The 26,461-nt window shown below is 42.3% G+C and overlaps 1 protein-coding gene and 3 non-coding genes across 4 annotated transcripts in view; 2 read left to right on the top strand and 2 right to left on the bottom strand.

The window, feature by feature from the left end:
- Positions 1–227: 227 nt before the first annotated feature.
- Trnai-uau (transfer RNA isoleucine (anticodon UAU)) lies at positions 228–319 on the bottom strand. Its single transcript is given in 2 exon segments — positions 228–263; positions 282–319. It is a non-coding gene; the product is annotated as a tRNA-Ile (tRNA).
- Positions 320–696: 377 nt separating this feature from the next.
- On the top strand, positions 697–769 carry Trnar-acg (transfer RNA arginine (anticodon ACG)). Its single transcript has one exon. It is a non-coding gene; the product is annotated as a tRNA-Arg (tRNA).
- A 261-nt stretch (positions 770–1,030) lies between these two features.
- Trnam-cau (transfer RNA methionine (anticodon CAU)) lies at positions 1,031–1,102 on the top strand. Its single transcript has one exon. It is a non-coding gene; the product is annotated as a tRNA-Met (tRNA).
- A 13,833-nt stretch (positions 1,103–14,935) lies between these two features.
- Positions 14,936–26,461, bottom strand: part of LOC126142862 (fatty acyl-CoA reductase wat-like) — a 156,638-nt gene continuing 145,112 nt past the window's right edge. The window contains exons 7-8 of the mRNA XM_049915292.1: positions 23,964–24,140; positions 14,936–15,029 (exon numbers count right to left, since the gene is read on the bottom strand). Coding sequence (XP_049771249.1) covers positions 14,936–15,029; positions 23,964–24,140 — 271 coding nt within the window. The remainder of the gene's footprint in view (positions 15,030–23,963; positions 24,141–26,461) is intronic.

Here is a 26,461-nt window from a genome sequence, read left to right as displayed (position 1 = left end):
CTACACTAAGACGGCGAGTGATAGTGCAGCAATTAAAAATCGGATGTCTCTCCCCGGCGGGGAATCGAACCCCGGTCTCCCGGGTGACAGGAGGGGATACTAACCACTATACTACCGAGGAAGACGCAGCTACCGTATCGAATGCACGATTATATTCCTCAAATAGCTGATACATCTCAAACGTAGCCTCCTGTTGCTGTCAGAGACTGTGCCACGAAATAAAAATATGCCCCAGGAGAGGCTCGAACTCACAACCCCGGCATTGCTCACGGCTACTGCCTTATAAGTACCGTGCGCTAACCAATTGCGCCACTGGGGCTACAACACAGGGCCCTCAGTCAGTGGTATTCACTTTGCTGGAAACTAGTGGTGGCCACAGAAACATATGTTCGCCACCTGGTGCCATACTGCGACTTTTGCACCTGACTACGAATGGTTCGTGCTATTCTTGTTTCATATGCTACGCTTACATGCACATCAACCGGCTCTCGTCGTCGAGAAAACATGCGAAAAAGCGCGCCTTGCCTTCTGCTACCTGTCGAACAGCGAGAGCAGATGCGTGGCAAGCTCTAAGTTCTGCAGGCGCACTGCGGCCACGCAGCTGGACGAGAGGTACCTTCCTTGGGGGCTTGCTGAGCCGTGGAGAACACATTTCTTAGCGAATTGCACTTGTCTCGTAGACAAAATGCTGCCGGTGGCCCTGTGGCGCAACGGATAACGCGTCTGACTACGGATCAGAAGATTCCAGGTTCGAATCTTGGCAGGGTCGGCATTTTGTTAGTTTCCGACGAGTAGCTGGGCAGTGGATTTCGTATGTCGCCGCATCGTGGAGTGCTTTGTTACTCCTGTGCTTCTCGCAGCTGCATGTCAGGGCGATCGTGGTAAATATCGCTGCCTGCAAGCGTCAGCGTAGCGTCAGTCGAGCAAAAACGAGATGTTACGCAATCACATGTAGGCGTGTGAAAGCGACGCAGACAACACTGCCCAGGTGTGAGACGTGATGTGACGAAGAGCCAGTACTCTCCCACACAGCAGAGTGGCGCAGTGGAAGCGTGCTGGGCCCATAACCCAGAGGTCCGTGGATCGAAACCACGCTCTGCTAAAAATATTTCTTTTGCAGACTGTGTCCAGCTCGATTACTACGCCCAGAGCGTCGGCTGGGGTGCTTTGATTCAGCCTCAGTAGCAAACCCTGATGTGTGAAGAATGCAAGAACCACTTCCTAAGATGTAGCATTTTTTTTAGATTTTGCACCAACTACACTCCTTGATCGGAAACTGCCTTATAAGTACCGTGCGCTAACCAATTGCGCCACTTTCGTTTTATTTATCGAGATTCGAACTCGGATCGCTGGATTCAGAGTCCAGAATGCTAACCGTTACACCATTTTTTTTTATTTTTAGTCTTTTTTTGTGAAGGCCAGGTATCCTTGCCACTTTTTTATTATTAGTATTTTTTTTTATTCATCCTAGCTGAATCATTTCAGCAGGTGGCGGGGGGGACAAAGAGGGCAGGGGTCATAGAACACGAGGCCTGGCCGCCATTGCCCTACCCGCCTCTCACTGATTTACTTCGTCAACAGAGTCTGTGTTGGAAATACTCTCTAAGTCTGCGTGTCTGATACCTTAGCTGCTGTTCTGTTAGATTTTTTTAAATTATTATCATTTTTTGAAAGTTTGTAAAATTATTGTTTCTTCTTTTATTATGTCGAAAGCAGGATGCATATCCCATTTTGTTGAACGCAAATGTAGTTTAAAAATATACGGGTCTAAATCCATTACACAAGAAAACTTCTTCGACCTCACAGTAATACATCTTGAATTTGGTTGGCACTCGTAAGCTCATGTGAGTTAAAAAAAATAAAAAAACAGTTCAAGAAGAAAGGTAAATGATATACCCTCTTTGGAGAAGTAAGGTGATATTATCCTCAGTAACAAAATAAAGCACCGCACCTGTGAATATGGTTGTCAGTGTGTGTCTGAGATCAATTTGAACATGACGGACGCTGAGACTGGAACTCGTCACAATTGTCTGCTTGGTAGAGACAGATGAGAGGGGCTGCTGCATCAGCAACAGACTAACCGATCCCTTGTTTTTCAAAAACAATGTCCAACATATTGCCAAAGATTTTTGTCAAATTGCCCGTTTGTCTTATTCTCCAATAAGCAGTATGCATGTATGCCAAAAATTCAACTAGGTTGTCGCCGTCCCGTCTGGTGATCGTATAATGCACATAATTTGCCAATATCCACATCATTGTAATATTCTTAGCCATAGGATAGTAGTCCGTATCTGGGTTCGTGATGATGGTGGTCGAGATACTCGCTGGCGAGGTTCTCGATAATAGTGCGAGTTTTTCCCTCACCCATCGCCAGTTGTTTAAGTGTCCGCAGCAGGTGAAACGATGAAGCAAAGTGTCGATTAAACCACACTTAACACATTTATCAGAGGGATGTAAGCCTATTCTGTGTAATTTGACATTAGTGGCAATGGTATCATTCACCACCTGGTACCAAGTTGATGCAACATCCCATGTATGAATCTTAAGACTAACGTTCCTCCATAGTGTCTTCCATTTCTGCATGACTTCATTCGTTGTCAAATGCGGGTTTTGTAAGATGCTTTCGCCTACATAACTTGTTTCAATGAAATATTCTCGTACATGTTTCAGCTGGAAGTTTATGTTGCTGATGTCGACGGGCGGGTGCATGTTTTCAGGGCGAAGGACGTGGAACAGACTTGCAGTTATGTTTGGGTCGTGGCTGTATACTAGGCGCGAAGTTCGTTTCAGAAAAAGGGCGTTGGCTTTTTTATGGATGTCAGTGAGCCCTAACCCGCCGTCGGGTCGTGATTTTGTTAGCGTGGCACTGTCGAGTTTAAATATGTTCCCTTTCCACACGAATCTGCTAGCTATTTGCAACATTTTTCTGGCCTGAACTTTAGGTATGGGAAATACTTGTGCCAAATAGTATGCTTTGGAGAAAATACATATATTGACAATCGTGATCCTTTCAATCAAGTTCGCAGAGCGCCAGTTATTTTCAACAATGAGACCATGCATGCTGTTCGTAACTGCTTTCCAGTTTTTCGCTGCCATTTTAAGAGGACATTTGTCGACGATGATACCTAGTGACTTAGGATTGTCCACTTTTTGGGCCCAGGGTATGGATACATGTTCAAGACCTCTCAAGTTAACCAGTTTGCATTTTCCTTCATTGAGTTTAGCTCCAGACACCTTGCTGTAGTTGTCGATTTCCGTTTTAATCGTCTTTACGTCGTTTACACAACGAATAACTGCTGTGACATCATCAGCATAGGCATGCACTGCTAAACGAGCTCTTGATATAGATAGACCTGGTAATGTGGACTCCAGTTTTCTGAGGACAGGTTTCAGAGAAAAGGCAAAGAGCAACATCGAGAGAGGACTTCCCTGTGGGACCCCTCCCTTAAGTGCAAATGGTTCAAATGGCTCTGAGCACTATGGGACTAAACATCTATGGTCATCAGTCCCCTAGAACTTAGAACTACTTAAACCTAAATAACCTAAGGACAGCACACAACACCCAGCCATCACGAGGCAGAGAAAATCCCTGACCCCCCTCTCTTAAGTGTAATCGGTATTGTCGACTGGCCGTTAACACACAATCGGGTGGTAATGCCTGTGATGACATTGCGGAGTAAGGTTACTGCTGCGTTATCTAATCCAATACTTTCCATGACCTGGAGTATGTAACGGTGACTCACTCGTTCAAAAGCCTTAGAAAGGTCGACAAACAGTAGGGCACAGTTGATGTTGGTCGCCGCTGTGATCGAAATTACGTCCCTGATTTCAGCTATTGTGGTCATTATGCTTCTGCCAAGGATGCAAGACTGATGATTTTTGATGACATGCCGGGCTATCAAGATCAATCTACTGTTTATCGCTCTGGCAATAGTCTTATAATCAAAATTTAACAGCATGATAGGCCGGAAGTTATCAATTTGCCTGTGGCCTCTTTGTTTCGGTATGAGCACTGTTCTACCTTCTTTCAACTCGTCCGGTATTCTGTGGCCTCGAAAGACTTCATTAATAATTTCCGTGAGGGTGGATCCAATGACATGCCAAAATTTGTGATAGAATTCTTTAGGGATACCATCTGGACCAGGGGATTTGTTTGCAGGGGAACCGACAATTAAGTCTAAGACATCTGAAACTGCGAAATCGGCAAGAAATTCATTGTTGTCTTCTGCAGTTAAGTTACTGCCCAAAGCCTGAAGGAAATCAGACGTCAGATTTTCATCAAATGGATCTTCTGAGTAAAATTCTCTATAATAGTGATAAAAACCCTGAACAATGTCCCTTTGGTGCACGAGATGATCACCGTTTGGGGTAGCTAGTTCGTCAATGAAGGTCCGCACACAATTGGAACGGTGTTTGATGAGATGGTATAAGGAAGTCATTTCTCTATCACTAACAGATTTGGTCTTAGCTTTAATTTTGAGGCCATCTAATTGCCTGCGCTTAATGCTTAACAGCTTCGCTTTGACTCTCTGGATTTGTGCAGCGTAAACGTTGGAGTCATGAGATTTGTCATATAATTCTCTTAAAACGGCATAATAAAATTCTGTTGTCCTCTTGTTATCCGTCGCTTTCTGATAGCAGTAAGAGATCAGACATTGTCGCAGTTTTCTTTTAGTTGTGTGTGTCCACCACTCTAGTTTAGTTCTGTGCTTCTTAATGGAGCGAAGACAAAAATTCCAAGTTGCACAAATGGCATCTTCGAGATCCAGGTCTTGAAGATGAGAAGTGTTAAGCATCCACTGCCCTTTGAACCTTTTTGTTGGTTGCTTGTCGAGATTTAAGGTGACAGCATAGGCACAATTGTCAGAGAAGGGAGCTGGAATAACTTCAGTATCAAGAACACGGTTGCTCATGTGAGACGATATATAGATCCGGTCAAGTCGACTACTTGAAGTAGGGGTAAAAAAAGTAAATTTAAACATGGTAGGATGCAGAATTTCCCATGTATCTTTCAGCCGAACCTTGGTGACGAGTTTGCAAAGTTCATGACAGTAATTAAAGTGTAGCCTCTGATCCTTATGATGTACCACGCAGTTAAAATCACGACCTAGGACAATGTTAACAGGGTCCTTTCGAGGCAAATAAAAGACTTCATCTTTAAAATAGGCACTTATCGCTGACTTGTAACTGCTGCCGGAGGGTGCGTACACATTGACAACTGTGATATCAAAGATATTGCAGCTAATACCGGGACCAGATTCAAGTTTTTCGACTTCTGTGACGGGGATACCATTACGGACTAGCATGGCCGTGCCTGTATGAAGTTCGTGAGCTACGTTTTCAATGGATTGGAAACCAGGAATATCAAGACTTTGGACTGCCACCTCCTGTAGTAGAATGATGTCTGCTTCAGATTCGTAAACGAATTGCCGCAGCATTGCGACTTTAAGGTCGGACTGCAGTTTGTTAATATTTATGGTTAACAGTGTATAGGCTTGAGACATGTCTACATTAGGCTTAACTTAGACATTGAGGACTGTCAGTGTGTCATACGAACTACATCATAGAAAATATTGAAAAAACTATACGGAATAAAACAGAAAAACAACCTATAGAGGCCTTCCGTCCTAACGCAACGTCACTATGCCATAAACAAATATCCATTAATCGTTACAACTGTGGGGGTGGATCTCGCCGACACTTTTGGTTTGACTACCGTCAGGTTCGTCACGAAATATTTCGTACCTGATATTCTTCTGTTTCAAATCTGATTTCCCTTGTTGCGACTGTTGTGATTGCGATGGATTGCGAGAAGCCGAAAGATTAGGCTGCGGTTTGAATTTGCGTCGTACCGTCGGTTGAGATGCCGATAGTGTTGTCGAGTCATCGGCCTTCTGTGTTGCTGTATCCGTCCGACCGACACTCGTAAGCTGCTGTTTGGCAACAACTTTCTCCTGTTTGTTTCCACCTGAGGCTTGTTGTCGTAGTTAGTTGTGGAGCCGATGTTTACCCGCCACTTCCTCATGTTGGTCGCGTGGAGGCGGCTGTTGTGCATCGCCGGTGACACTCAAAGTTGTTGTCAGTTGCTGTTGGTCGGTAGGATCCTCCGTTTCCACATCCGATTTGTTGGTGGCAGGTGGTACTGCAGGATCGATCTGCATACAATCGGCTTCTACTAAATCTCTGTCATCTGAAGGTCGTGGTTTTCTGATTGTGGGAGAGGTGCGAGATAATTCATCTTTTGAATGATCATCGCTTCGCTCCAGTGGCCTTTTTTTATTCTGTAAATCACTGTCAGGGGGAACAGATTCGAGATTCGTCGGGGCTACGATAGGTGGAAAATCAGTGACGCTGCAAGAAATGTCAGGTGAACTTTCCTTAGCAACATCATCTTCAGGTTGGACAGGTGTACCGTTTGCCATAACTTCACTGAGTGTCAATTTGCGTCGCTGCATGAGGGGCGTTTTTAAGACAAACACACGGCGGGGACAATCCTGCCGAAAATGACCTGACTCATTACAGACGTGACATGTAGGGATTTGTCCAGTATAAACAATATGAGCCTTGTGACCTTCAACGGAGATATGTGACGGGATATTAGTCTTAACTTCCATTTCAACTGACCTTATTCCATTAAAGCACTGAAGTTTATAACGCGGCGACCAGCGTTCATTAATGATTTCTTTTACATCCCCAAATTGAGACAGAACAACCTTAATTTTTTCGTTTTCAAGTTCAATTGGTAAATTAAGAACTCGAACAGTCCGATATGTAGTATCAGCCCTTTTGATAGAATCCATACTCTTAGTGCGTCCCTATGGATAAACTCGACTTGGTTGCCAAACTTATCGCGAATTTTATCAACCATTAACGGATTAAAGAACTTAACAAACAAACAGTAGTTGTCGGAATCAAGCTGGGTAGTATGAACCGAATTCGGATTAATGCCAATTACCTCTGTCAGCCATTCGTGAACCTCGAGAGCAGACGGTTGACCTCGGCGAGTTTCCTTTTCAAACGGAAAACCAGGGTGTTCTTCCTGATGGAGGCAGCCATGTTGTCCAGCACCGGTCGGATTACGGTCATACCGAAAATTCGTGGAATGCCGTAACCAGTACACAAAAACGGCGTAGAACAGATCTCAATTTGAACACTGAACAGAAAGCAGTACGCACGAAACGATAAACACTAGCCTAAGCTGTGTATTCACGGAGCGGCGGCTAGTACGTCCGTACGCGACGGCAGCTAGAGCCAGAATCCATCGCCACTGGGGCTACAACACAGAGCTCTCAGTTAGTGGTATCCACTTTGCTGCAAACCAGTGGTGGCCACAGTAATATATGTTCGCCATCTGATGGCATACTGCGACTTTGGCACCTGACTACGAATGCTTCGTGCTATTCTTGTTTCATATGCTACGCTTACATGCACATCAACCGGCTCTCGTCGTCGAGAAAACGTGCGAAAAAGCGCGCCTTGCCTTCTGCTACCTGTCGAACAGCGAGAGCAGATGCGTGGCAAGCTCTAAGCTATGCTGGCGCACTGCGGCCACGCAGCTGGACGAGAGGTACCTTCCTTGGGAGCTTGCTGAGCCGTGGAGAACACTTTTCTTAGCGAATTGCACTTGTCTCGTAGACAAAATGCTGCCGGTGGCCCCGTGGTGCAACGGATAACGCGTCTGACTACGGATCAGGTTCGAATCCTGGCAGGGTCGGCATTTAGTGAGTTTCCGACGTGTAGCTGGGCAGCGGATTTCGTATGTCGCCGCATCGTGGAGTGCTTTGTTACTCCTGTGCATCTCGCAGCTGCATGTCGAGGCGATCGTGGTAAATATCGCTGCCTGCAAGCGTCCATCGCACGCCTCACGGGACTACAAGTCCCATCGCCACACCTGCACCTGCCCATGTTAGGCAATAAATTCTGCCTGACTCATGTAGTACTATCACCGTAAGAGGGTGGTACGGGACTACAAGTCCCACCGCCACACCTCCAAAGTGAATTGCAGTGACACAGTCACTGCACAGTGGAAATTTACTGGCCCACCAACACAGTTAGACCGCAACAGACCGGTGATGCTGTATTGTAACCTATCACCTCGGACTACAAGTCCATTAAAAAAAAAAAAAAAAACAAAAAAAAAACAAAAAAAAAAAAAAAGCGTCCATCGAGCGAAGTCGAGACTAGTCACGCTGAGAGCTGTAGGAGATGATACGCAATTAAATACAGGCGTGTGAAAGCGACGGAGGCGACACTTTCCAAGTGTCGCACGTCACGTGGCGAAGAGCCAGCGCAACCCCAAACAGCAGTGGCGCAGTGGAAGCGTGCTGGACTCATAACCCAGAGGTCCGAGGATCGAAACCACGCTCTGCTAAAAATATTTCTTTTGCACACTGTGTCGAGCTCGATTATTACGCCCAGAGCGTCGGCTGGGGTGCTTTGATTCAGCCTCAGCAGCAAACCCTGAAGTGTGAAGAATGCAAGAACCACTTCCTAAGATGTAGCATTTTTTTTAGATTTTGCACCAACTACACTCCTTGATCGCAAACTTCATGCTCTTCCGATCCCCATACGCGCAACTGTCGAACAGATTTATGAGATAAAAGTCGCATATCCCCGGCGGGGAATCGAACCCCGTTCTCCCGCGTGACAGGCTGAGATACTAAGAACTATACTACCGAGGATGCGCTGTAGACAGCTGCCTGTGTGGGAGACACATGTTGCTAGTACCTGCAAACGTTCTACACTAAGTTCAGCGAGTGATAGTCCAGCAATTGAAAATCGGATGTGTCTTCCCGGCGGGGAATCGAACACCGGCCTCCCACGAGACAGGCGGCGATACTAATTACTATACTACCAAGGAAGACGCAGCTACGGTCTCAAATGCACAATTATATTTCACAAATAGCTGATACATCTCAAACGTAGCCTCCTGTTGCTGTCAGAGACTGCGCTACGAAATAAAAGTATGCCCCAGGTGAGGCTCGAACTCACAACCCCGGCATTGCTCACGGCTACTGCCTTATAAGTACCGTGCGCTAACCAATTGCTCCACTTTTTTTTTGTAGCGCCTGATTCTTGTGTGAAGCAAATGGAGAGTGGTCAGTTCCTTGCAGGTGGAGACAAGTCGGGCTGGGGTCGAATCCCGAGGCCTGCCCGCGATGGCTCCCCCCACCTATCCCCGATTCACTCCTTCAAGCAGACCCTTGTTATAATTCTTTGTTTCTTAGTTTTTTTGTTTTTTTGTCGGTTATAGGTGTTAACCCTCTGCCCCGAGGTATATAGTGCTGACACATCTCTAAATGAACAGTTCTTCTTTGTTGTGTGTCATTTGTGTATTTTGTTCCATATCGAAAGACATTCCTCTTCCATTAGAGGTGTGAAATTGTCATGAATATGCAACAAGGAAAGGGAGACTAATGAAAAGAAATACATTGACCTGGCATAACAGAAAGTATAATGCTATAACTGGTTCTCTGTCTCGCAGCTCAGCTCAGGGAACAGTTCTGAGGGAAGCACTGTGTTGGCAAATTTACGGAGTATAATTTTCCTCAGAGCTAGCTACAGTCATGTCGACAATACGACTGAGTTAGTTGGCCATAACAGCAAAAACTAACTTTTTTGTTGTTGTTGAATGTAACGAATTTAGTAAGTTATGACTGTACTCACTGAGGCCAAATGTTATGACATATGGTTTCCTCTCCACTCCATAGCTTAACCTCTCCATTTGCGTTTTGTTCTCATAGTTCCAGTCGGCTGACATACTGTGGCCACTTGGCAGAGTAAATTTTGCTCAGATGGGTTAGATGTGTCTTGTGAAAATATGCAATCCATCGAAAAGTCACAGGATGTAGCAATATATTATTAGTCACAGTTACATCGGTATTTCTCCACTGCAGGTTTTCCTGGCACTTTTTATGATAGTTGCTGATCATCTAGCTTCAACGAGAGTCACTGTGAAAAGAAAGCGATGTGAAAACTTTTGTGATATTTATTCCAAATTTTAGCCGGTGGGTATCCTGGAAAGACATTTACTCTGGTTAAAGACAATCGTTCTTAATGATAAAGATTTCCCGGGTTATCTACATCTAAATCTACATCTACGTGATTTCTCTGCTATTCACAATAAAGTGCCTGGCAGAGGGTTCAATGAACCACCTTCAAGCTGTCTGTCTACCGTTCCACTCTCGAACCGCACGCGGGAACAACGAGCCCTTAAATTTTTCTGTGCGAGCCCTGATTTCTCTTATTTAATTGGATGATCATTTTTCCGTATGTAGATGGGTGCCAAGAGAATGTTTTCGCAATCGGAGGAGAAAACTGGTGATTCAAATTTCATGAGAAGATCCCGTCGCAACGAAAAACGCCTTTGTTTTAATGATTGCCACTCAATTCACGTATCGTGTCTGTGACACTATCTCCCCTATTTCGCGATAATACGAAACGAGCTGCCCTTCTTTGTACTTTTTCGATGTCATCCGTCAGTCCCACCTGATGCGGATCCCACACCGCACAGCAATACTCCAGAATAGGGTGGACAAGCGTGGTGTAAGCAGTCTCTTTAGTAGACCTGCTGAACCTTCTAAGTGTTCTGCCAATGAATCGCAGTCTTTGGTTTGCTCTACCCACAATATTATCTATGTGATCGTTCAAATGTAGGTTATTTGTAATTGTAATCCCTAAGTATTTAGTTGAATTTACAGTCTTCAGATTAGTGTGATTTATCGCGTAATCGAAATTTAGCTGATTTCTTTTAGTAATCATGTGACTAAATCCACACTTTTCTTTATTCAGGGTTAATTGCCACTTTTCGCACTATACAGATGTCTTATCTAATTCATTTTGCAAGTCGTTTTGATCATCTGATGACTTTACAAGACGGTAAATGACAGCATCATCTGCAAAAAATCTAAGACGGCTACTCAGATTGTTTCCTATGTCGTTAATGTAGATTTACTTCTGTTTTACTCGATGACTTTCCGTCTATTACTACGAACTGTGATCTTTCTGAAAGGAAATCACGAATCCAGTAGCATAACTGAGGCGATACTCCGTAGGCACGCAGTTTGGTTAGAAGACGCTTGTTAGGAACGGTGTCGAAAGCCTTCTGGAAAACTAAAAATATGGAATCATTTTGACATCCCCTGTCGATAGCACTTATTACTTCATGAGTATAAAGAACTAGTTGTGTTTCAAAAGAACGGTATTTTCTGAATCCGTGCTGACTATGTGTTAATAAATCGTTTTCTTCTAGGTGCTTCATAATGTTCGAATACAGTATATGTTCCAAAACCCTACCGCAAATCGACGTTAGTAATATAGGCCTGTAATTCAGCGGATTGTCTTTTAGGATATTGGTGTGACTTGAGCAATTTTTCAGTCTTTAGGTACGGATGTTTCAGTGAGCGAGTGGTTGTATAGAATTGCTAAATATGGAGCTATTTTATCGTCATACTCTGAGAGGAACCTGATTGGTCTACAATCTGGACGGAGGCCTTGCCTTTATTAAGTGATTTAAGCTGCTTTGTTCTTCATGACGAAGATTTCCCGGGTTATCAGCCGAATCAACGCGCCGTTCTGCAGTAATGTCTCGGCAAGTTTCCTACTCGTCGTCAGGCGAAGATCTTGTGATCTTCAGGAGAAGATCTTGTCGAAACGTTGCCGCAGAACTAGGCCGGTAACCCGAGAAAGCATCGTCGTAGAGATTTCCATATACAACCTTTCTTGCCGTTCTATCATATTAAATTTCCATACATACGTTCAGAAGCCTGAATTCAGTCTACATCGTTCACTAGAGGAAGTGTTGGTGAGAAAAAAAGATTCCCAGGCGAATTTCATTGATGAGACTTTCTCTGGTTATTTGCCGATTCGTAGCATCCCCTTTCTCACACTCGATTTACTCGTGTGCATACTTCTTTGCATGAATGTAGTGGGTCAGAATTTCGTTAACTGCTGCTTCAGAACGGCTAAAATTGAATAATATTTCATCAGAGGATGCTAAAGTTCAACAATAGATGCAGGAAAGTAAGTATGCGCCATACAGCCTCTTTGGCAGATCGGGTGACACGAAGTCTGTTAGAGTGAACATTTCTCGTTCCTCGTAGTCAGCAAACGCGACGGAAGCAGAGCAGTGGTACGGAAGTAAATAAAAGCAACGGAAACTACCCTTTCTCGATGTCGCTTGTAATTGTAGACGGAACATGACCTGCATATATTAATACCATGTTTCACGAAAATACTACAACAGCTGGAAAGGGTTCAAATGAATCGACAAGTGCGTGGAGATAAGGGGTGGAACGAAGGAATAAACGTAGCGAAGGACAAAACCATATAGAAAATATGTAGAACACTTTAATCTCTGTCAAGGATTATCAGTGTCGATGAACAAGAAGAAGACTTGCTGAAGGAAAGAAGATACCATCAATCAGAAATCAGAACCAGTGACGTATATTTTCTTTGAACTAGCAATAAACTTCCTTAAACAATATGTTTAGGGCGTGTCTTTTTGGAAAGCATGTGTCAAGTGAAAAACTAGAAAATATAAATCTAAAATATTATAGAGAACTGCCCTAGAGAAAACCGCTGACAAGCAGGGAGATTAAGTATAAGGGGGAGAGGTATTAAAGGGAGTGTATGCGGGGAACAAATGGGCTAAAAACTCTAGCAAGTAGGAGTAACCAGTCCATGCGAGATGTGGATTTGAATTTAACTTGAGAATGACGGGAGTAGCAGATGGGGATATTGCAGCAGGTCAAGACTTTTATCACTGTTTGCGAAAATTTAAGGTAACATAAAAAATAATGACAAGGTTGATCACTAAAACTGAAGAGTACTTGTAACATAAAACTGAAGAGCATCAAGAACGTTTCCAAAAAGGCACGCAGATTTTAACAGAAATTGGAGGAAAATGTAAAAACCTTTGATAAGTTTAAAGAAGATGAAACGAAATAAAAACGAAGTGTAAGGGATCATGATCATCTAATTGAAAAATTTAGATGTGCAGCAGACAGTTATTGTAACTTCGCCGCGAGGGATTAGCCGAGCGGTCTCAGGTGCTGCAGTCATGGACTGTGCGGCTGGTCCCGGCGGAGGTTCGAGTCCTCCCTCGGGCATGGGTGTGTGTGTTTGTCCTTAGGATAATTTAGGTTAAGTAGTGTGTAAGCTTAGGGACTGATGACCTTAGCAGTTAAGTCCCATAAGATTTCACACACATTTGAACATTTTTTGCACTTTTTTGAACGCAGTTACTGAAAGCTTAAGAGAAGATGTAAGGTAGAAACAACATTTCTTTCGTGTATTTAACTACCGTATTAAATGTACTCATAATTTTATAACTGTTTTTAATCTGTTTAAGAACATTTGTTATGAATTTGTTTTATCTGTACGCGTATGTGCCTAAAGGTATAGATATCAATGAAGGTATATTACCATAAAATACGAATCTTTGAGAAGTCACTGTAATTTCTACATTTTGTAGCGAGAACCACCAACGCAATCTTCGGTGACTTAAATATCATCTCTCAGCTGCCTGAATGAAATTAACATTATTACCGAATATCATCAAATATAATTATCATTCATATTTTAATATGTGTGTCACATGTTTAAAACCTTATTGTGCGACCACTACATTTCGTAACATCACTTCTCATCTTCTTTCCGTATGTACTGTGTATCCTATCTCCGTACAACGATACATTCATGACAAACTCTTTTGAAAAAACTTTCTAACATTTAAATTTGTATTAGATATTAACAAATTTCTTTTATTGCCGTTGCCAGTTAACATTTCATATCTTCTTTACTTCTTTCATCGCTATTTATTTGATATCCGAAGTAGCAAAATTCATATACCACTTTTGGTTACTGTTTTCATAATTTAGTTCTCTCAGAATCATTCAATTTAATTCGGCTACATTCCATTACTCTTCGTTTACTATTATTCATGTTCACTTTATAATATCTTTTAAGACACTGTCCATTCCATTCATTTGACTCCTATGCCATTTGTCGTCTATTGCTGATTACAATATCGTTCAAAAGCCTTAAAATTCACCTTCTCTTGGAATTTCAATTCCTTTGCATAATTCCTTCATGGTTTCCTTTATTGCGTGCTTTTTAGATAGATTATATAACGTAAAGGATAGACTACAACTCTATCTCACTCCCTTCTGAGTTTCTGCCCCCATAACAAGTCTCTCGACCTGTACAACTGCAGCAAATGTTGTAGATGATCTCCTTTCTGTATTTTACCGCTGATAACTTCACAGTTTCGAAGCGTGTATTCCAGTCAACAATAAAAGTTCGGAAAATATCACTTGGTTGGCTTCTCAGTCCTGTCGCCAAATATGATCTCGACACTGATTTCACAAGTATTTTTTCCAGATTTCGCATCGAGAAACATTAACCTATTCTATACATTAACTGAAGAATAGGAAAAAGGAAGGTGACGAATATACGAAAGGAAATTTTAATGCAGAATTATTTTTAAAATTTCCAGGTTTGGGTCATAAACATCTGTGCATTTATTCACTTGACACTCTTCACAAGAAAAGACGTATAAGGTCTTATATCGCATCAAACGGACTGATTAATGTAACTACGTAGAAAACATTTGAAACGGTCTAGCGGACATAACAATAAACAATAAGCAATTAAAGTTAGGGTTTATGGTGACTTAATAGTGATAGAAGTAATCTTAATAATATAACTACAAGAATAAATATAAGAATACAAATAAAGCTTTTATGTAGCTACGGTAATTTACAATTAGAATGAAGAACTGCAACAATTAAAAAAATGCTTTACACCAAATCACGTAAATATATGAACTGATAGTGGAAAGCGACAGTGCTGAGATGATGCACGGGCTCTGCAGAAACGGCACGCTTGCAGGATCTCACTGGGTTGCTGGTGCAGCCGGATAGCCGCGTTGGAGTCACAGTCCTATGTGGGCGGCGAGAATCCGCCAGAGGACGAGCAGGAGCACCGCGCTCCCTACGGCGAGCAGTGTGTAGTGCAAAACGAGTAAGCTGAAACAGTCAAACATAACCACATGTAAATCATATTAACAGAGTCGAACAGTTCAGTCTGTGTTGTCGATATTGCTTTCAAATCGCTGCGTAACTTCTGGAGCGTCACTGAATTTTGTAGTTAAAGAAGGTGGGAGATGCGTATAGAGCCTGTCAGTGATACTCCCTTATCAATTTTTCTGGTAAGCTCGTGGCGGTGCCTTGACTTAGAGGTCTCTGGGACGCTGCGAGGCTGCGCGCGCTGTTCCTTGCAGTTATCACCCTGATTTAAGGGGAGATAATGGGGAGCTCCTGTCTTCTGTATTGCATAGTAAATGAGTCGTGTTGAAGGCGAGTGAAGTTGATGGCCCTCGTGTGAGTTGAACTGCTCATTCATTTACGTTTTTTTTTTTTATTCGAATTTCTAGGGGAGGACCAGCTGTAACTTCAGAGTACTTTGGGGAATTTGAATGCACCTGTAACCATTGCATCGTCTTGTTGGTATTTCGCCATAAACTGCTCTTGCCACTTGCTTAAATGTGCGCCGTTCAGCCAAAGGGGCCTGCAGCAACTAATAATATAAGGCAGATTTGATTTGGGTAGTTCATGGATGGTATACATGCTAAGCTGTTTTCTTATTTTAAATGATGTGTGATTGTTTTTAAGTTACTACAACATGTGTGGTAAGGTTTTCTCTCTCTTAGCGCTCTAAAACTTACACTCTCATTATTATACCTAAGTAAAAGTAGTGGGACAACCGGTTACCACCAGCGTTGAGCTTAATGGCCCACTCTTGGAGTAAATTTCTGAGTGAGGCCCTGACACACTTCGTTGGCCTAAAATATGGGTTGTAATCCAACCTGCATAATGGTGAGACCGTTTGTACTAAGTTTAAAACCATGGAACGGTACAGTGTTTTTTTCTAAGTACTGCTATCTGTAAAATAGATTTTGATATTACATTTGTTAATTTTGCCTTTGTTCTCTTTTGATGCTAAACTGTCTTATTATTTGTGCCTTTTGAAATAAATTTTTATTAAATCGTGTAATTTGATTGTGTTTTTTAAAGGTTTTGAGGCTAAAGCATCTTCATCAGTTTAAATAATTTTGATGTTAAATTATAAGCTACAATACATAGGGCTAAAAGATTGGTCTTGAGTTGATGCTGAAATCAGTGGCGCTTTGAAGATTGATTTGGGTGTTACCCTATCAGATCTTTTATTCACACCTTTTTAATATTCATAGACAGTCTGATAATAATACGCATTTGCTAAAGTGAATAATGAAATGTTCGCAGTGTGCCAGCATGTATCTTTCGTAAATTGTTGGTGGTAAATGAAAGTGTGAAATTTTGCTTAAGAGTGGGCCGGCTGACTTTATGTAGCTCTTGTTTTGGTTGTTTTCAGGCGGTCATGGGAGCAAAAAGTATTCTGAGCATAACTCGTCTGAGAAAGGATTGCCTGTTATACAAGATCTGTAATGAACTGTTGGAGATTTGATGAGTTACGTCAGCGGTGGCAGGCAGCATTAAGTCGTCACGTAAACAACAGCATGGGGACCTTTGAGGAGATAAGTAACACATGCTCCGCGTGCTGCGGATTGCGCACTGAAGTGTAGGAGAGTGTGGCCACGTTAGTTGAAGCCTCCTCATCTCACATCCAGACTTTTCGCTTACAATTACTCCTGGAATAAGTCACTAATCGGATTCCTTGTGTGTATCTGGTTGAAACCGATCCCAAGTTTTGCCAGACCTTCAGGCATTGCAAGAGGAAGTATTGTTCTTGAATTGACGAATTTCTTTTCATAATTAGCTAGCAGGGAATGAAGTAATTAGAACTGACATCAGCAAAAATTAAATACAATCGAGGGGCTGAGTAAGAGCATAGCTGTGAGAAAAGAATTCAGTAAGTTGCCAAAATTGCTGATGGTGATTATTCAGAATGTTTGGAAGTTATCTACTCAAAATACTACCCAAATTTTACTGTAAGTAACTATTACGATGCAGAAGGAGACTGATGTGTTGCAAATTCCCCGTCGCATCATTTTCCATTAAATGTCAGCCGATTAAATAGGCTAAGGGTTGCAATTATGCACAGCAGTGGCTCGTTATTTTAGAAAATTTTAGCCCCAGTAGACGAAAGGAACTCACTGACCAGCATTTTTTCTGATTGCAAGCAGTGAATGAAATACTAGGGGAGTATGGTGAGAGTGTAAACAGGCAACGACGGCACTCTCCTAAGATTCTTGCGAAGACGAGGCAATGCTTAATGTTTTAGAACGGATACAACCGGAGGGCTGGTTGAGTGTTTTATCAACTGCTAACCAGTACACATTTGCTGATTGTGACAAAATGGTTGTCCATCACTGCAGCGTCTCTATTTGACAGTGTCTGGATGTTTAAATGCTACGTTCCATCGAACATGCATGCCTGTCCGAAGGAACGGACACGGCTGAAGATCAACAGCTGTATTAAATAAAACTGCGAATATCGTACCACAACATATATAATCTTCTTACAAGGGAAAAGGGAAACACCTCAATGTTTATTTTGCACAGTTAGTTCCTTCTGGGAAGAAAACAACATCAACACAATATACAATGATGAAAAGCAAAAGAAAGGACTATCCTCCCAACGCAACATACGTCACTGCCGCATACCCAGGGCTGCATACAAGGGTATTTTTCTTTTACAGGGAAAAGGGAACCACATCAATGTTATTTTGCACAATAGGTTCCTTGTGGTAAGAAAACATCAATAACACATTGCACAATGATGATAAATAGAAAAAGATCACCCCCATTGCGTAACTAGCAAAAAGGTCGCACAACTGTGGCTGTATGCGAGTGGTTACAAGTGGATCCTCTTGTCCTGCAGACAACGTCTGGCCATGTCGTCGAAGACAAATGCCGTATGTTCCTGCCGCTGTCCGTGTGCCAAGTATTCAGCACTCGTTATGAAGTTATCTTCTCATGCCTGGCACGCCTCAGCTACGGGAAGGGTCCAAGAAAACACTGCCCAAAATATTGGCATATTGTCGGTAGCACGAGTGGTGTTGAGGACGAGTGAAATGCTCCAGTAGAAAAGCCAAAAACCGAGAATACCCTTTCCACCACTGTGGAACAAATCATATATCTACAATATTTTCATCCATGTCACAGTATTAGTCTTAGTATGTGAGGAAAACCTCTCGTCCAGTGGGGCAGCTAGTTTTCTTTTCGAGTGTCACTCCTCTGCAGAAGATCCACGTTCCATGCAACGTGTGTCTGTGATAGGCTGGCGACAGTGTTGACACAGTGTGTAGTCGGCCTCGTTAACGGCATGGAGGTAGTCGATCACCAGGCACCAGGTCGTCCGGGCGATTGAGTCGAGAATGTGGTGGTGTACCGGACAAGCTGCCATAGTTAGACGTTATTCCATCACGTTCCATTTATGTCCTCTCATCGTCAAGCAGTAAACATCACACGCCTCGGGGCCCTGGTACACGAGAGATTGGAGTGGATATAGTGTATGTAACAGAATTCAACGCAAAAAGTCTCGACGCCAGAAAGCAATGATGATATATGCAACACTGCAAGGGGAGGTAGTCAGGAAGAGGGAATTAGCTCGTCGACACATTAATCTGTGCCGACGTCTGGTCCACAACTTCAACACCATATTGACATTATAAGGCCGCCGCTCGTACTTGGATGCTGATGAGACGTAGGTTGCCATCGCTGATTGTTGGGGTGAGTGTATCGTATCGAACTGTTAGTGTCAGAATCACGCTCATGAAATAGCCAAAGACCGACATCAACCTGTGATCCATCATCTTCGGCATCGATAAAATTGTTATCAAGTGGGGTACTCCCGACGCCCTCGGACGCTTGTGCGTGTGGCATGAAGAAGCTGGGTGTATGTTAGCAAAGCCTTCTCCATGACGTCGCGTGCGAAGACAGTCCCCAGATGTTTAAGTGTATCTTGTAGTTGAACTGGGTCTCACTCCCTTCCAGGGGGACACTGCCTACTATCCTTGGATTCCGTTAAATTCATACAGATGCCCACAGCACATTCTTACCAGCCAGTCCATTCCAATGTCCCTTTAACTTCGTCACACGATCACGTAAAGTTAGCAGATCGTCCATGTACACTCGGCGGATGAAGGCATGACTTCTCAACACAAATCCCGTCAGCCAGCGTCGCAGTCGATGTAACACCGGCTCGAGGGCATGGCGTACAGAATCATCGGTAACGCACCTCCGTGTTGTATCGATCGGGCGATGGCAGATGGGCATGCCACGCGACCATTGATCATCACATGCGATGTAGCACCTTGGAGCAGATGCTTCGTAATGCACATAAAGGCCAGTAGAAAGGCCATCTGCTGCAGTACCCCCTCGAGGTAGTCGTGACTCAATCCATTGAAGCAATGGTCGAAATCCACCTACATCAAAGCTCTGTTCAGGCGACAAGCCTCTGCCAGAATGATGACCTCTATAATCTCCAAGCACCATCTATGTATTACTGTTACGACCCAGGCTCCTTTGGTCCACAGAAATAATTCGGAGTGGGACACACTGAATAAGAGAATAGTGAGAGGGTGATAATGGTTAACGCGCCTGACACACTATGGCTTGGGGATCGGGTTAAGAAGGCCTTAGACGTAATCAGATGGTAGGTGGACGCAGGGAGTCATCAGTTCCTGTGTGTCATTAGCCAGCGAGGAGCCATAAGATCTTTAAATGGGGTGGTAGAACTCTAGCTGCCCGGATGATTTGTTGGATGATCCTCTTACGAATTGTAGCTACTTGTCTAACTTGTATAACCTTCCTCCAAATTTTAACCCTGTTATGCTGAAGCTAAAAGTAATGCTGGTAAGGACACCATTAAGATATCCAGGAGGCTCATGGTCTCAGCTACTCATCGAATTAACAAAAGGCCTATTTGGGAAACTATGCTTGTAAGTCTTCAGGACCCCTCTAACTGTGGCGATTCCTGGGTTCTTCGGCAACAGTCTTCTTTTTGCTCTTGCTCCAACACTAGATTTACACTTTTAAACATAGTTTGCAAATTTGCTAGGAAGCTATTAGTCGGATCAAGCTTAGCACATTCAATAATATGTCTATTAATAAAACATTGCATTATATCTTTATAAACAGCTTGCGTTTTAATTTTATCCACTCATACTGTAAGGGCTTCATAATCAACCGATGTTTAATTAACGCTTTTAATGATATTATGATTCCCTCTTCTTTGCCTGGCATGTTACCTTTATCATGTAACATTGTAACTTTATTAATCTTTACAGAAATCTTGTTTTTTTGAACCAATAAAGCCACTATACTGTGAACTTTTCCTTAGTAAATGGCTATCTGCTGTTTAAAAAAGCCATATTTTTAATGCTGCAAGCTCCTGCTCAGTAAACTACGAAGGTTGGAAATTTAATAGTGGAAACTATTTATTTACAGCTCGTACAAAATAGATACGTGTTTCAAAGTTTTACCGACCTTCAAAGTAGTCATCAGCATTGTGTATAACCCGTTGCCAGCGATGTGGAAGTTGTAGGACACTCTTAGCAGTGCCAGTTGTGTTGAGAGTTCGGGCTGCGCCGTCTATTGCCCGACGTATTTGTAGCAGTCCTGATGCGAATGCCGTGAAGTGTTTCCTTCAGTTTAGAAATCGAGTTGAACTCACGAGGGCTTAAGTCAGGGGAGCGCAGTAGGTGGTATAGCACTTTGCAGCCCCATCAGTCAAACAAATCAGTAACGGCTTGCACTATACGTGATTGAGCATTGTCCATCAAAATGACGGACAGGTCCTGCAGAAAGTATCATCGCATCTGTCTCTATGCTATTCAGTTTTAGAACACAACCTACGACTAACTTAGAGACAGAAGTGATGACACTTTCTTCAGGATCTGACCATCATTTTGAAGGACAATGCTCAAGCACTTACAGTGCAACCTGTTACTGATTTGTTTGACTGATGGGGCTGCTAAGTGCTATACCACCTACTGCACTCCCCTGACTTAAGCACTCGTGAGTTCAACTCGATTTCTAAACTGAAGGAAACACTTCACGGCATTCGCCTCAGAACTGCTACAAATTCGTCGGGCAATAGAGCGCACCGTTCGAACTCTCAACACAACTGGCACTGCTAAGAGTATCCTACGACTTACACATCGCTGGCAACGGGTTATACACAATGCTGATGACTGCTTTGAAGGTCAGTAAAACTTTGAAACAAATATCTATTTTGTACGAGCTCTAAATAAATAGTTTCCACCATTAAAGTTCCAACCCTCTTATCTATTAGTATTGTTCTGTAACCCTGAGACAATATTGAATAGAGATTTACGAGGAGCCCCCACCCCATCAAGTCGCAGTTTTAGTATTCAAGTCTGTCGTTAATCCCTGTAATTTGCATTCATGCCCTTCACCAATATTTTATTTCTCGTTTTCAAGATGTAGGTGAGATGAAAAAGTTTGGTAGGATTCCTTAAAACGGGAATATTTCGGAGAAATTGACTGACTGAGGGAACTAAATATTATCCCTGCTGTTTGAGTAAAATGATCCGCACTGGCTGTAAAATCCTTTTGGGCGACTTCTAATGAAAACTATTTCATACACAGTGCGGACCATTTCATTCAAAATGTGGAAATTTAGCTGCAGTTGCTCGCAAGTGAAAATAACATATTATTCATGCTTTCTTAAACCTAATAGTAATGGACAGAGCTGATAAGTCCTGAATATAAGGCTTGTCAATCATTTAACAAAACGGGGCTTTATTGTATTAAGTGAGTGCATTATGTGAGGCAAACTGGTGGAAGTTTTCACACCAGGTTCAAGGAGCTTTACACCTGTCAGTCAACCCAAAAGGGCATTACCCATGCGTCTTGCACTTTCTGATCACGGACTGGGTAATTTCGTGGACGAGCTCTCAGCGTAACATGTCTGTCCTAAGGGCGTGACTCCGAACATCCTAAAAGAGATAGAGATTTTCAAAGGAAGAACTAGTAATCCTCCCATTCCTTGCAACGGACAGGTATAACGCAAATGTATTAATATTTTGAAACTTTTTTTTCAGTGCTTGCAATAGTTAATCATTTTTGATGTACCAAACTTGCTCTTGTCCCTGTTCCAAGTGTTCTTTAGCCATTTTTATGTTTGTTAGACTTAATTGTCTAGTTGATGGGCCACCTGTTCGGTTACTGAACTCATTTTATCCAGCATTGTATGTACTTTTGTCGATGTCTGCATTTTCATTGTTTCTGGCCTGTGTCTTACTGTCACAATTTCTATTTATTATAGCATTTTTTTTATTTCCTTGCCATATGCACCTCGCACAGTGGAGTGGTTTGACATTAGATGTGACCTGTCTAAGTTTTTGCGTCCGTTGACTGTAATGGTTTTACCTCATGTTTTTTATTCTTTTACCAGTTACTTCGCACTTGGTTCACTACGATTTTTTTGGAGAGTTTATCTCTTCTACATGTACTGTTAGCTACAGTTACTAATTACTATTTGCGTCGGTTTTAACTTTACGTTAATTTCTCTTTTGCTCGGGTGGGACGCTCATCACGCCGTGTTGACTTCAGTGCAGCTTGTTGCAGAGTCGCGCAGTTCTCATTCCGTTGGTAGACGGGTCACATTGCCTCTTTCCACGAGAAATTGATTAATGGCTGACGCTGCGGTCGCGTCGTTTGTCAGGCGTTTAGTTGCTTAGTTGCGTATGTTTTAATAGTGTTTTCGTTTGTTACAGTTACATGAATTTGCGTGCTGCAGACTTGACGTCGGTTGGTCTTTCGTAGGATCAGTTTTATCCTTACTTTGCAGCTCCTGGCCTTTCATATAGTCTCCTATCCGGCTCTGAAAGGCTTAATTAGCCTCTAAGACCTAGTCTGCGCTTGCAACATACAGTTAACTTACGTCTCTCACATTTGAGAGGTGGTTTTAGCGTGACGGCTTATCTAGGCACGGTGAATTTGCCGCCTTTAAGCTAAACTTGGATTCGTACACTTCCTACTGACATGTTCATTATTTTGTACTTTTGACTCTTTTCTTTTGTATTATTAGTAGCATTTTATGGATCTTAATGTGAGAGACACACAGTCTCCGTCTTAATTTACGGTTGCACCTGAAGACGGCTCTACGACCCCGAAACGGTTTTGTGTAATGTTTCAGCAATAATCATTTTGCACAACTGTAGCGGATGTTTCAATTCTGGGCAGTTTACGTATCAACTGTGAATGTTTTGCTAACAGAAGTGTGTGAGACTCCAGTTCGTCAGTTACAGAACTTTGATACCGTAAAAGAGCTGGGTTATCACGATTAAAATAGAGGGACGAGATAGTATGTGTGCAAGAAGAAAATTCAGTTCATATAATAAGTTCAAAACCAGTTACGATACTTATAAATTGTTGCTCAGACGCATTTGAATGTTACACTCAATTAAGGTGATACTGTGGTTCCGAGATGTTGAAAGTCTGTGCCCTGTGTTCCTTTCTAAAGATCGGATAAGAATGTGGAAAACTAATGATATGCTGCAGACTAACAATATCGTAATTATTACTCGTTTTTCAGAACGTTATACTTAACATTGAATGAACTGCTCCACGGGACCACTTTTAGTGGTTACTTAGTGGTGATTTATTTGACGAGACTTGTTCAATCACTAAGCGACATTTTAGACTATTCGTTGACTATGAACACAAGTGTGGTTGTGAAAGCACTTCTGAAGAATGCTTTCAATTAAGGGTGGTGACACATTTACTTTATTCGTTATTTGAATACTTACGAGGCGCTGTAAACGCTATATTCCGCGAGTAACGTAATGTGTGTGGCTGATAGTAAATATCCCAGTTACGCTTAACTCCGGTCCTTCCTTTCATTGAAATCATACCACAGTAACATGACAAAATATAATTATTTCAACTATTTCTTAGTAACTGTTGCAAAAAAAAAAAAAAATATGACAACCTCAGGTGCCACTCCCAGTCGTAATCTGCGATGTCAAAGTGAAACAGCTTTCTGTCGGCTTCACCAAGACGGACAAGCAGGGACGCCACGTTGTCATCTTTGAATGTCCATTCTTTAGTCCAGAATGGCTCCAGAGCTTGTGAGACCATATGAATCTTCGAGTACATGTTCCACAGTCTGAAACATCGAAGTGATGTCAGTACTTCGAACCAAACCTCTCCGTTGCGATTCATTATGACGGTTAAAGTAATAAAGACAGATTACAACTACGGTACACACCATAATCTCTTTACAACATCCTGGGTACTGTTTGCGTCACGAGGAATAGAATGAAACATGATGCCAGCACAAAACTCACTGCTCGTGAATATCTTGAAGGGCGTCGTGTACCTTTGCGTCCTCAACAGAGAGACATGTCAGTAACACTTGTGACACACGTATTCACTCCAGGTAACATCTTGCAAAGGTTTGGGAGTTAATGTGGGACACTGGCGCCAAGTCTTTCTTCCCATTACCGGACAAATAACGGTGGGATATGTGGATATTGCATCATCTCCTATCTGTGACATTATAAAGTAGATTGTAGGCATGAAGCACTCGCTACTCTCCAAGTCACACTGTTGTCACAGAAAATGGTTAACGATAAGTTTGCCTGCTTGAGGGCTGGCTCACTCCAGCAACATTGATTGAAATGATTGAACTTCTAGTTACTATAGTCTCCGAGGAACAAATTCATGTTTTAGAAGAATGTATGCTGCCAACCTTCCAGTCTCTCTGTTCAGTAATGGAGAAACCTATTGTCGACCTCATGCAAGATTATAGCTGCTTCAAAACATTAGGGACACTCACAGTTAGGTCAATGGACACCCAGACGTATAGGCATGGAGGTGTCTCGCAGTCTCCAGGCGTAAATCCAATCGACTATGATTGGGCAGTGACGGTTGAAGACAACAAATTGCGCCAGGAATGCATCCAAGAGACACTTTGTGATCACTTTTTTACTGTGTGTAAGAACACTGGACAGCATCAAATTTCCAGCGTATCATCCTCCCCTCACATACTCAAAGAATGGTTGCGCTATGAGGAAGGCTTGTTTTCATATTAAGATGAAAGAAGCTCCTTTTATTTTAAATTTCTTTATTCTCATACCTATCTTTTATGCTCGGAAAAGAAGGCTTTTTCTCCCACAACTCTCAAGCCTAAATGGTTTGTCAATGGAGGTTTGTAATCTGCACACATAGAAAAATATTGTTATTCTTTTTATCTTTGTTGTTTTCATGTTGTTCATTTTTGTTATTGCTTAGCAATATGTAGTCATTGTGTTCCAGCAATGAAGCATTATTATACTATTGCATTTTAGTAAATGTCCCATAGTAAAAGAAAACTACTCACTGGAGGCTCATTATTACTTTGTAGCTATACTCTTCATCTCAGTATAACCAGAACAGCGATGGGAAGATTCTTGATCTGCTCCATATAAAGCAATCTTATCAAATTTTTGTACCTTGTTTTCATTGCAATCTTCCTGGTAGAGGAGATCAGTTTGTAGGCACCAAGGGGGTACCGCAGTGGTTAGCACACTGGACTCGCATTCGGGAGGACGGCGGTTCAGTCCCGCGTCCGACCATCCTGATTTAGGTTTTCCGTGAATTCCCTAAATCTCTTTAGTGAAATGCCTGGATGGTTCCTTTGAAAATGGCACGGCCGACTTCCTTGCCCAACCTTCCCTCATCCGATGAGAGCGACGAACTCGCAGTTTGGTCTCCTCCCCTAAAACAACCCAATTTCAGTTTGTAGGCAATGGAGTGCTTCTAAAGTGCGAGGCTCTTATTACGAAACTTTCTTCCAATTAAAAAAACAGGTGCACTTGGATGTTCCTGCAAGTATGTTATGAACTTTTTTATATCTTTGCTGATTGTTGAGGCACTTTTAAACAAGGATTAAATCATAGCAGGAAGTACATCACACATTTATCAGGTCCAAACGAATCTACAGGCCGGTTTTAATAGTTTGCCTGTGTTTTGTTTCGATGGATTCTAGATATAATGAGAGTAAAAGTTTAATCCTAGCAATACAACGCATTTTATATAATATGTACTACCAACGGTGGTAGTTCACGTCCACCACAAAATAAAATTCAAAGAAAAAACAAATTTCGTTAGTTATTGGTAACTTTTAACAGCAACATACTATTTAAAGAGGTAATGATGTGTAATTGGGGTCCAGGACCTGCCTATCTTCTGGCTCCATCTTAGCGATACCAACCCATTTTCCGTAATATGCACACTGAGTGGGGGTGGGGATTGGGGTAGCACATTATGACAACAACAACAAAATTTTAAAAATACAAGTTTCGATAACCGTCGTTGACATTTGTTTATAACATGCTTTTTAAAGATATACAGATGTGAAAGATGGGTCCGGAACCTAAAAATATGACTATGACATTTGCTGAAAAAAATCACGTTCACTACTAAGACTTAAATTTATGTGTAAAG

This window comes from Schistocerca cancellata, unplaced genomic scaffold (assembly GCF_023864275.1).
Source record: "Schistocerca cancellata isolate TAMUIC-IGC-003103 unplaced genomic scaffold, iqSchCanc2.1 HiC_scaffold_756, whole genome shotgun sequence".
Lineage (NCBI taxonomy): Eukaryota > Metazoa > Arthropoda > Insecta > Orthoptera > Acrididae > Schistocerca > Schistocerca cancellata.
This window is presented reverse-complemented; position numbering and strand designations above follow the sequence as displayed.